The sequence below is a fragment of the Myiozetetes cayanensis genome, unplaced genomic scaffold, assembly GCF_022539395.1.
Source record: "Myiozetetes cayanensis isolate MyiCay16 unplaced genomic scaffold, myiCay2020 scf23, whole genome shotgun sequence".
Classification (NCBI taxonomy): domain Eukaryota; kingdom Metazoa; phylum Chordata; class Aves; order Passeriformes; family Tyrannidae; genus Myiozetetes; species Myiozetetes cayanensis.
In genome coordinates this window covers 6,657,934-6,669,410 of record NW_026087445.1, presented here as the reverse complement: position 1 = coordinate 6,669,410, position 11,477 = coordinate 6,657,934, and the positions used below count along the sequence as shown (strand labels likewise).

Below are 11,477 nucleotides of genomic sequence, written 5' to 3'. Positions count from 1 at the left end.
AATGAAAAGCACACCCACTGCAAGTTGTCCTTTGATAGATTTTTAATATGATTTTAAAGAGTTTTGTTTGGCCTCATTCTTATTCAATGAGATTAATTTAAAGCACTTATCCCCTGGGTTTAAGTCAATCCATGTAGGATTTGGGATGGGGGGTTGTTGCCCGGGGAGGGGGTTGTTTGCAGGCCTCTCTGAAAGACTCCTTTCCCACTTCATTAACCCTGAGCTGGGAGCGACCCCCCCTTCCTCCTCCTCCTCGCCCAGCCGAGGCCCGGGGATTTACCAAACTCCCCCATTCACATGCAAAGGACCAGCACCGTCCACAAAGGCCGGGGGCTCTCTCCCCCAGGCGTGGCTGTGCATTTGGCCGAGCCGACAATCCCCCTCCCCGCGGGGCTCGGGGGGTGCCGGGGCAAAGCCCCCGGGACGGAGCCGGGCCGGGGGCACCGGGCTGGGACCCGGCCGCGGGGAGGGCGGTCTGTAGGGCCGGTGGGTGCCGGGGTGTGTGTGTGGGGGATGCTCCGCAGACAGGCGGGCCGGGGGGAGCGGCCGAGGGGACCCGCAGCCCATCTGTCGGCTCCCCGAGCCGAGGAGCCGCTGCCCGGCTGTCCCGGGGACCAGCTGCCGGGCCCGCTGGCCGCGGCCAGATGAGCGACACTTTTAAAGGGTGGAAACAATCCATTTTGCAAAGCGATCATTTAAAGCACTTAGGCAATTATACACTTAAGATTAGCGTTATTAATTCGCTATCGCCGCGCCGGGCAGCAGCGCCCCGGTGCCCCCCGACGGCCCCGCGGCCGGTCCCGCATACCGGCACTGGGGACACCGGGAGGACACCGGGAACCGGGGAGGGGGGCGATCCCTGCCATGGGAGGTGGGAAAACTCCTCTTTGCTCTTCCCTTTCCCCTCGGCGGCGGCTGCTCCGCCAGAGCAAACAAGCGGGAGGGGAAGAAGGGGCCGGCGGAGGCGAGACCCGTTTGTTTGTAAAGAAGTTTTATTTCCACATTTAAAAAAGGGGGGAGCGGGAGCGGCCGCGGCGCCCCGAGCCCCCCGCGCCCCCCGCCCGGCCGGGCCGGCCCCGGGATACAGACTGACAAGAATCACTTACACAAATACGCCCTCAGGGTTCACAAATAAATAATTCATATACATTTTGCACCGTATTTACATTCCACCGCGCTTTTTTCCCCCCCTTTTTACTTTTATCTTTTTTTCTGTTTTCTTTTTTCTTTTTTTTTTTTTTTATTTATTTTAAGTTACGGACGTCCCAAAGTCTCGCTGGGACCGTCGGTCCGGGCCCTCCCCACGGCCCATCCCGGATGGTGCCCCGCGGTCGGGGAGCCGGAGAAAGCGGGGACGAGTCTCCCCGGAGCCGTCCGTGGCAGGTGTAGCTCGGGCCCCCCGACAGTTCCTGGGGAGGGGGCGGAGAGGCAAAGCCCCCCCGGAGCATCCACCCGCATCCCCCGTGCTCCAGGCGCCGTCCCACGCCGGGGTGGGGGGACCCACAGCGGCCCCGCTGCCCTTCGGGGGGCACAAGGGGGTAAAAAGGCGGCGAGTGCCCCGCGGGGTTAAGGGGCAGCTCTGCCGGCTCCGTTCCTGCCAAGCCTGCCCTTGCTTCTTGCGTTCTTTATATATATTTTAAAAAAGGAAGGGGAGGTCTCATTTATATTTATATATATATATATATATTCGGGGATCAGCGGGAGTCTGTCGCTTGCTCGCGGCCCCAGAGGTGGGGTGGCCCCCTCCAGCCCCCCGGCCCGGTGGGTGCCGGGGGGGTCTCCCGGGCGGCCGGGGCTCACCGGGGCTGCGCAGCCCGGGGCAGGACGCCGGGCAGCGGGGGCAGGGGCGGCGGGGGCTCGCTGCCGCCCTGCAGTCCGTGGATGAGGATGCGGGGCACCAAGGGTCTCTGTAGGGCGGGGGGCGGCGCGCTGGGTCCGCGGTACAGGTAGAGGGCGGCGCCGGGGTCCAGGTTGGAGACCAAGCTCTGCGGGTAGAAGTAAGGCGAGGGGAACATCCTCTGGAGGGCCGAGTAGTTACCGGCCTCGGCCAGCAGCTCCAGGCCCACCGCCGTCTGCCGTTTCCACTTGGTCCTGGGGGGGTACAAGTCGAGAGAGGGGGTCAAGGAGGAAGGGATGCTCCCAAAGCAGCTCCCGGGCTCTTTCCACCCTTTGCGTGCTCCCTTTCCCCGGGCTCTGCTCTCCTTGTGCATCCCCTCTCCTACCGCTGGCTCCCACCACCCTGGTACGGCAGGGATGGGATGTAGATCCCAATAATGGGAGTAGGGGGCTTATCTGCCTGGTGTTCCCACCGCGGCAGCCCGGCGGGAGCCCCCACGGAGCCTTCCCGGAGCCACAGCCCGCCCGGGGCGTAAATCGCGGCGATTTAAATCGCGACCGTCATTTCAGTCCCTTCCTGGGGGTGTAAGTTCCAGATTGTCACACGGCCCGCCGGGGATCCTCTCCCCTCAGCCCCGCGAGTGCTGCGGCCACCGCGATGCTCCGGCCCGATCCGCCGCCCGGGGCTCCGGGACCCCTTCCCTGGGCCGGGGCCGGAACGGACCCCTCGGGGGGCTGCGAGGGTCCCGCGGGGGAATTCGAGTGGGGCAGCGTCCCGGGGCATTCGTTTGCGGCATATATATGTGTCTGTGTATATGCCCACAGATATACATACACACACACACGTATATATTTAATATATGCATACATACGTACATAGGGGGATGTGTGTGTGTATATATATATTTATATATGTGTGTGTGTGTGAGTGCCGGATCTCGTGGAGAAGCCCCGGCCCCGGGATCTCGCCCACGTCGGGGCCGCCGGCGGGCCGGGCTGGCCGGGGAAGGGGCTGGGGGCACCGGCTCGGCTCCAGCGCGTCCTTGCGGCAGGGATTTGGGGGAAGGAGAGATGATCACACAGCCCCCAGCGCCCCGAAACACCCCCAAATCAGCGGCGTGGGGGGATCTTTGCAGAGGGCGAAGCGTGACTGGAAACGACGGGGAGGGAGGGTCAAACCCTGGGGTGAGCGAGGGGACAGTGTGGGGGCTGCAGCCGGGGGTCCCTCGTTTGGTGGCAGTGGCAATGGTCGGGGCTCGGGTTGTCCCGATAAACCCACTGAAGCCACCACACGTCTCCAACCCTTTTACAGATTTGTCGCTGAAGCGCTAAACCTATTTCCACCAGTAAATTATTCATCATCATAATAATTGTGTAATTACTGTAAAGGGTGTTAATTATTGATGCCCAAAGCAGTAATTGGTATCTATTATTAATGGGCCGATGTGTTATGCTGTTGTGTTTAGCTGGAAGCCCGGTCCTGCCTCCCCGCCTTGCCGGGGCTGGGGGCACGGATTGCCCCCCACCCCCCACCCTGCCCCGGCATCGCTTTTCTCCCCTTGACTTTGGGGTAAAAGTCCCCTGGGGAGGCGGGGACGGGACGGACGTGGCACCTCTCCTGGTGGCAGGAGGGACGGGGCGGTTTTGGAGTGCCAGAGCCCTGCCCGGTTTGTGGGTGCGGGGCCGGGGAGAGGAGCAGGGTGGGATCCCGGCGCTGAGGGCAGGAGGGAACGGTGCATTTTTACCTTCTGTTCTGGTACCACGTTTTCACCTGCGTGTCGGTGAGGTTGAGGGAGGCGGCCAGTTCCATCCTGTCCTGCACGCTCAGGTATTTTTGCCTCTCGAAGCTGCGCTCCAGCTGGGCCAGCTGATGGTCGGTGAAGGCGGTGCGGGCTTTGCGCGGCTTTTTCAGCCGCACCGGGGGGCTGTCCCGGGAGCTGGAGATCTCTCGGTCCCCTTCTTCTTTCACTGAGCCGAGAGGGAGGGAGAGAGGCCAGGTCAGGGCAGGAATGGAAATACCCTCAGAAGAAGGGGGTAACCCCTGCAGCCGTGAGCCGGGGGCTCGGGGCCGAGTGGGGCTCACGGCACGTTTGCTCTGCAACCCCAAAAATTTAAACCTTGGGGGTCTCCCCGAACCGGGCCCGGCCTTTCCCCTTGCCGAAGGCCTGGGAGCGGGACCGGAGCGCCGGGATGTTCCGAGGGGACCCCCGGCCCGGCCCCGCCGCGCTCCTGCCCAAACCCCCCCTTATCCCCTTCTCTTCTCATTTCTCACTGGGCAGGGCCCTCCTCTGAGTTTATTCCCCAAACCCCAACAGATTTCTCGATGCTTGGATAATTTTTCTTTCCTTTTTTTTTTTTCTCCCTCTCTTTTTTATTTTTTTCTTCTTTTTTTAAACCGAAAACAAAACCAATCAAAACTGAAAAAATATAAGCCCACATTTTTTTGGAGGGGAATGTTGCCGGCTTGGTCCTGCTCCTCCGCTCCGCGGAGAAACCTCCGTCCTCCCGGGGCACGGAACAAACCTCCCTTCTTCAGGGCGCACAACGAAATACTGGGGAAGGGGCTCCGCCAGCCCCTGCCCGGGCTGTTATTTATCTTAAAAAATGCCGAATGAGAGGGGCTGGCCGTGGTTCATCGGCGCCGTCGTTACCTACGCGCCGGCGGAGCGACGCGGAATTTACGCCGCAAAATGTTAGTAGATGATGGAAAAATAACTGAGCAGAAATAAAAGGGGAAAAATAAATCCCTGTTTGTGCTCGCCTTCCCCACCCTCCTGGAGCAGATTATGGACCAAAAAGGCTCGGTTTATACAAATCGGCGGTGTTTGGTTGCTGGTTTTGTGTTTGTTTGGTTTTTTTTTTTCAGAGGGGTTTATGTTAAATTTGCTGGTGGCGGGGGTGAGCGGGGACAGGGCTCCAGCCGAACGCGAGCTGATTTCTCTCTGTAGGAAGACAATAATCCGGTTAATTGAGCCACCGGGGAGCGAAACCCTTCAACCAGAAATCCCGGCTCTGGCCGAGCAGGCAGAGCCCGAGCAGGGGACGAGCCTTAAGCGGGAAGCTCCCGGCCCCAGATCCCGGGAAAGCGGCAGCGCCGGGACCGGGCATGGGAGGAGGGACGGCCCCGCTCCCTCCCGGGAACGACCCCAAAGTTTGTGCGGAGTTTTTCGGAGGAGTAAAAGGGGGTGAGGCCTCGAGCATCCCGAGACCGCCAATATCCCCCGGGCTGATCCTCGGCTCCTAAAAAGTTCCTGCTCTCCAAAGGGCTGCAGGACCGGCGGAGGCGGGTTTCCCACCCCTTTCGAATCTTTCCCTGGCTATTCGTAGCTTTAAAAAAAAAAAAAATTATACATATATATATAAAAATATATATCATGGATTTTTTCGGCATTTTGGCCGCTCCGGGTTAGGCCTGGCCCAGCAGCTCCTTCGTGGAGTAAATCAGGGGCGGTTTGCCCCGGGAAAGGCTATTTCCAAAGCAGCCAAAAAAAAAAAAAAAAAAAGAATCGTGCTGGAAACGAGGACCTTCACCCGCTCCCCCATTAATGCAGGGATTTTACCCTGATTTAAGCTTTGGTCCCCCCCCCCCATTTAAACTGTGTTTTTGTTCCCCCCGTTTAATCTGTTTTCTCCCCCTCATTTAGGCCATTTTTTTTCTCCACGATTTAAGCGGTGTTTCCCCTTCAATTTAAAGGATTTTTTCCCCCATTTCAGCGGCGTTTGCAGCGTGGCCGTGGCAGGGACAGGAGAGGAGCCAAGCGCCAAAGGGAAACGGCCCCCACCCAAATCCTTCCCCCCCAGCCCTGGCTCGGCCGGCTCTGGGGGATGCGAAGAACCCTCTTTTCTTTCCCCTCCTCACCCCCGCTTCTTTCGCGGCTCGGCGATCTGGGGGAAGGGGAGAGGAGCTGAAGGAATTTGGGGCGGGTGTAGGAGGCGAAAACAAACCGCCAAGGTGGGAATCGCGGCTGTTTTCAATCCCGGCCCTGCAGAGCAGCGGAGCCGATGATTCCTCCCGGGGCACTTCCAGCCCCGGCACCGACCCCGGGCTCCGTCCTTCGTTTGGAGCGAAAATCCCCTTGCGATGCCCAGAGGTTTCCGCCGCCTTTGGAGGCTCCTTTGGGCGAATATTTTTTCTTCCATGAACCGGATTTCAGCCCAGCGGCTCCGGGCGGGCCGAGGGTGCATTTGCAGCCGGGACAGGGCTCCCCTCTTTTTTTTCCTATCAACTCCCCCAAATCCAACGGCGCCGCAAGGTGCCATCGCCTCCCCTCTCTCCCCCCAGCTGGGTACCCTCGCCTTCCTCTCTCCAACAGCCGGCGAACACTTTTCCTGGGTAAAAGTTTGCAGGGGTGATGGGGGTGCAATGGGTGAAGGCACTCGGGATAAACCACTCCGGGGGGCGAGGACCGGCCCCAACCCTCCCGTGGTGTTCCTGTGCCTCTCCCCGCCCGGGGTGCCGCAGGGGGAGGCCGGGAAGGGGCTGCGAGGGGCCCGGGAGGCCGAAGCCCCCGGCCCGGGGCGAGCAGCCACCGCATCCATCCCCAGCCGCGCCGTGGATGCAGCCCGGGGTTCCCTGCCTGTCGTGCTCTGTTTTGAACCATCCCCAAAATAATAACACAAATAATACATCGAATCAAACCCCGCCGACTGGCTTGTTCGTTTCTCCACGGAGCAGGGGAAATACCTGGCAAATCCGTGACTATTTTATTATTGTTTTCTTCTTTTCTTTTTTTTTTTTCCTCCTTTTTATTTTTTTTTCCCAGGCAGAAATCAGTCCCCGGTTCTCCTCTCCCATATCCCCGCGGGTAGGAACGAAACAAGCCGGATCTTTCCCAGGGAAAACAGCCCGGCGGATCCCCCGGGCGCGTTTGAGGAAGAGCCGATCGCCCCAACCCCTTCCACCGGGCCGAGCCCCACCGAGCCCCGAACCCCAAGTTTTCCCAAGTTGGTGCCGACCCCGCGGTCGTTTCGGGGGCGATCGACCCCCCCCACCAGCGGGGCCGGTTCCGCAGCGAGACCCCGGAGCACCGGGAGACCCCCGGGCCGCCCGAGGCTTTGGGTCAGGGCCGCCCTACAAAGCCCAGCGGGGTGAGCGGCTCTTACCTTTGTACTCCGAGTCCGAGGAGGAGCTGCTGGTGTTTTTTTCCATTTTCTCCCTAAAATCCTCGCCGGGCTTGGTGGGCATCCTGCCCGCCGGCTCCTGCCCGCCGTGAGGTCCATTGGTGCTGGAGTAAGGCGCGCAGGCGGCCAGGGGCTTGCAGTCGGCCAGGATGTCTCTGATGAGGAAGGAGGAGGTGACGGTCCGGGACTGGGAGGGAGCCGAGACCTGCCCCGGCTGGAGATGCGCATCCAGGCCCGGCCGCGGCACCGCCGCCTCCAGGCACTCGCGGCCCGGCGAGCGGGGCGAGGGGCACCCGCTGCTGCCCTCGGAGCGGGGGCTCAGCTCCAGCGGGGACCGGCCGTCGCCCACCAGCGGGTCCCCCTTGGGCACGGCCGGGCTGCCGGCTCGGTGGGAGAGGATGGAGTCGATCCCAAACCCGGTGGAGCCCTCCATGGCCCCCGCGAGGTGCCGGCGCTCACACGGGCATTGGCGGGGAGGGCGCGGCGGAAGCGGTTTGATAACGATAATTAACAATAACAGGAGGGGGAGGGAAAAATAATAATAATTAAAAAAAGGGGTGAAAGAAAAATAAATATTTTTTTTAAAAAAAGGTGAAAAGGAAAAAAAAAAACCGAGCAAAGTTCAGTCTGGGATCCGGGCAACAATTGCTGCAAGGCTCTCCGAGGCGCCGCGCGTTAGATCCAAGGCTGCTCCGTCTTCAGCATCGCGCCCAGCTGCACTCACAGACAGACAGACAGGAGAGGGGGGGGAGAGGGAGGCAGAGTCAAACTTTGGCCGCGAAGGGGGTGGGGTGAGGGGGGACGGACCCCAACCTCACCCGGGGTCCCGGCCACCCCACCCGTGCCCGGAGCCGCGGTGGCGCGGGGCTGGGGGGCAGCCCGGGGGGCTCCCAGCCGGAGGTGGGGAGGCAGCGATCGATAGTGGAGGCTTCGCCGAGCCTTAACCACTTAATGATCCAGAAATCAATGGGGAAGGGCGAGGGGAGGGCGGAGGGGGTGGCCAGCCGTCGGGGCCGCCGCGGCGCCCCCCTCTCCCCGCCAGCACCTCGGACACCGGCGGGGGGGGGTTGGGGGGAAAACCGGAGTGACTCCGGAGCCTTCAGCACCTCGGACAGAGCCCGCGAGCCGGAGTCGCTCCGGAGCCGGAGGCGCCTTCAGCACCTCGGACAGCGGCGGGAGCGCCGCGCCCTCCCCGGGGGGGGAAATGGGGAGAAAACCTCAACTTGGGCCGCTCCGGCTGGGGGACCCCGGCACCCCCCACCCACCCCGTGGGAACGCGCCCATTGGCCGCCGGGCGTTTTGGGGGATGTCACTCCCCAGCAGACGACACCTCGGAGCTTGATTAACGGGAATTAATTGCCGCCCGCATCCCCGCGCTTTCCGGGCGGCTTCCGCCCTCTTTTGCCGTCATTATCCCGCTGATGGGGCTCGTAATGGGATGATTAGCTGCGGAAGGGGCGGGGGGGTGGTGGTGGTGGGTTGTCGAGAGGTTGCTGCTTTCTGCTCACCCCCCCGCAACTAGCCGATCTGCCGCTCCCTCCCAGGCAGGGAAAGTTTTGCTGGGCGTTAAAATAATATTTAAAAAAATAATAATTAAAAAAAAGGAAATTAAAAAGGACAAGGGAAAGCACCAAAACCTTCCCCAAGCTCCCAGCACAGAGGCGGCTGCTCTGAGCCCAAGGTGAGCCTCGAAGCTGCGAATTTCGTTGAATCCTCTCGAAATCGGTTGTGACCGAGCAGAGAGGTCCGCGGGGCCGCCGGGCAGCCGCCACCCCAGCCCAGCGCTGCCGGAGCGGCGAGGACCGGGTATGGCTCTGCCCGCTCTCCCAGCGCCAGGCGGCGGTACCTACTGGTGCAACTGGGAAGGGGCCGCACTCAGGGTGGATTTTTCCTGCCGTCAGTCCCGTTTTAAATTAAAAGCCCGATAGCCCCAGCCAGGGCTGCCCGTTTCTCCCAGAGACACCCAAGTTTCCTCCCTCCCGCCCCGTCGTGGGCGTTTTGCCGTTGTTGGTCTCCCAGGTTGGAGAGGGACCGGCTCCCGCAGGATTCCCACCTTCCTCGCGGTCAGCCCGGCTCCTGCCTCCTCGAGGGTTCATTTAGGGGCAGACCCTTTCGCCGCGGAGAAGAGGAAAACGTCCACACCCGGACGCGTGAGGCTGTGCCACTTTAAAGCGATGCCGCTGCTTATTTCTCAAATACTCGATTTCTTCCGTTCCCCACCTTCCCGGCCAGTCAGCTGCATCTTGTCCCTCTTCCAAAGCCGCCCTTGGCCGGCAGCTTGGAGGCGACCAGCGAGGGGAGAGCCGCCCCCTCGGGAAGCCCGGCTGCCAGCTGTCGGGCAGCGGCGCAGGCAGGGCCCCCAGCACCTCCTGCCCTCGGCCCTGCAGGCTCGGGGCCGGCTGGGATCGGGGCAGCGGAACAAAAGAACCTTACAGGAGGACAAGCCCAGTAACAAAATCAGCGTCAGCCCCAGGTCCCAGCCTGCCCCCACCTCGGGGATGCAGCACGGCCGTGCCGGGGACTGCCCGTCCTCCCTGTCCCTCCCCGGGCAAAGGATTCCTGCTGCTGCTCTGCCCTGTCCCGCTCCCATCACAGCGGTGCTGCCCCAGTACCCGGGACTGGGGGCCAGGCTGAAGGCTCCTGGTCTGTCCAGGGGCAGTTTTGCAGCACCCACCACCCACAAGGCCGGGCCAAGGGTCGCTTGAGTGATGGATGTGCACAAACTGGTCCCAGTGAGAAACGAGGGTGAGACCCCCATGGGGTTTCCCAGCTCTTTGCAGTGTTTGTGTTGGTTCTTGGGCTCTGGCAGCCTCCCTGTCCCTATCCAACCAGGAGACCCCATCTGGGATGGAGGTTGGCACTGGGACAGGGACCAGCACCGAGGTTGTGTTTGGAACCAGAAAAGGGAGCAGAGCTGGTTTAGAATCAGGATTTGGATCAGCCATGCAGGGACAGGTTGGGGCTGGTGAGTTTGCTGCTGTATAAAGTTTGCTGCTATATAATTGCTCTTGAATAAAACACCTGCCTTCAAATAACCACCAGGAAGTTTCCAGATCAGACCAACTTCCTGATGCTGCACAAGATTTTGGAGGGGGGACATGTGAGTGGGTCCTGCTCATCCCTGAGCAGGTGCTGCATGGTGCCATCCCCAGCCAAGGCCCTGGAGACAGAGACTGTCACTCCTAGGCCACACTTGGAGCTCCCAGCAGCTACAGATGCACTTGCTACTCATGTTCTAATGTCAGTGTGGCTGACAGTAATTATTATTACTATTATTATTATTTAAGTTATTGTTATTACTAAGTTGTTTCAGAACTAGCCCTCCCAAGGCAGAAACGTGTCCCACTCTGCCCATACGTCGTGTCCTCCTTCTGTCACCAGACAAGTGGGGTTCAGATAATGTGTCTGTGGCTCCCAGCACAGGTAGGGACAGACCACTGACTGGTCTGTATGTGGAGGAGATCCCCACATTTCCAGTTCCCTCTTCACAAGCCCCAGTCACACCCCAGGGTTGGATCCAGGACTTTGACAGCTTTGGGAGCTTCCTTGCGTCCCACCTTGCTGGGAGATGCCGATGGACATGGCCAGGCTCTCCTAGGACATGTCCCCATTGTGGGTTTGGCCCTGAGGCCACAGGACAGGGCTGATCCAGGTGTTCCCAGAGGCTTGGGCTGGGGACACTTCCACAGCTGGGCCAGGGGTTGGAGGGCACAGACTGGGATGGTGATTAGTAAGAGCTAATTGAGAAATATCTGCCCGGTGTCCTGGAGGGGTCTGGCTTAGGGAGGAATTCCCAGGAGGCTCTGCTGCACTGAATTTCTCACCCAACCCCAGCCGGGTGCTCGGAAGAGCCGTGCCCGGCAGGCGCGGGGAGGGACGCTCAGCAGCGACAGGCACCGCTGGGATGCTCCGGTAACGAAACGAACGCATTTCCATGGGAGAGAGGAGGGTTCGGGGTGGGGGGAAACGGCAGGAAAGGGGGGGGATATTCAGCCGGGGGCCCGCAGTGCCGGGGAGGAGCCGGGCCCGCGGCGGGGAAGCTGCAGCAGCGGTAAAACCCCGTTACCGGTGGGTGTCACTGCAGGACAAGGAGCGTCGGGGGCGGCGAGACGGGGGTCGGGACCCCGCACCGGGCTCCGCCGGCACACGGGGAGCGGGGAGGACACACCGGCTCATGGCTGGGTTGGGTTGGGTTGAGCTAGGTCAGGGACAGCCCGGGTGGGGTCCCCCACGGGGGGTGCGGGCGGTGCCGATGCCCCTCGCTCCCCCCGGGCAGCCCCCCCCGAGCTGTGACACTCGGGACATTTGGGGCACCACCTTGTCCAGGATTTCGGGGCGGGTCTGCCGGCTGCAACCCCCACTGGGAGGCGTCTCCTTCTGAACGAGGGTGGTGCTTTTTTGGGTTTCTAGTCTCTTTTTCTGGCTTCTTCCTGTCCTGAACCAGCAGGTTCACAGGGTTCACACGTGTTGTGTGACAGCCCTTTCCAGCCAGACAGGACTCTCTGGAGATGCTTCCTTCC

The 11,477-nt window shown here is 61.1% G+C and overlaps 1 protein-coding gene across 3 annotated transcripts; it reads right to left on the bottom strand.

Moving 5' to 3' along the window:
* Positions 1-1,124: 1,124 nt before the first annotated feature.
* Positions 1,125-9,288, bottom strand: BARHL1 (BarH like homeobox 1). 3 transcript variants are annotated; one of them, XM_050320331.1, is made up of 4 exons: positions 9,011-9,288; positions 6,940-7,671; positions 3,582-3,804; positions 1,125-2,091 (listed from the first exon to the last, which is right to left on the bottom strand). In XM_050320331.1, the coding sequence occupies exons 2-4, from the start codon at positions 7,388-7,390 to the stop codon at positions 1,797-1,799; spliced, it is 969 nt and encodes a 322-aa protein (XP_050176288.1). In that variant the 5' UTR covers positions 7,391-7,671; positions 9,011-9,288; the 3' UTR covers positions 1,125-1,796. The 3 variants fall into 3 exon arrangements, with proteins under 3 accessions (XP_050176288.1, XP_050176290.1, XP_050176289.1); XM_050320333.1 differs by lacking the exon at positions 9,011-9,288 and adding an exon at positions 8,223-8,332; XM_050320332.1 differs by lacking the exon at positions 9,011-9,288 and adding an exon at positions 8,064-8,202.
* Between the last annotated feature and the right edge of the window lie 2,189 nt (positions 9,289-11,477).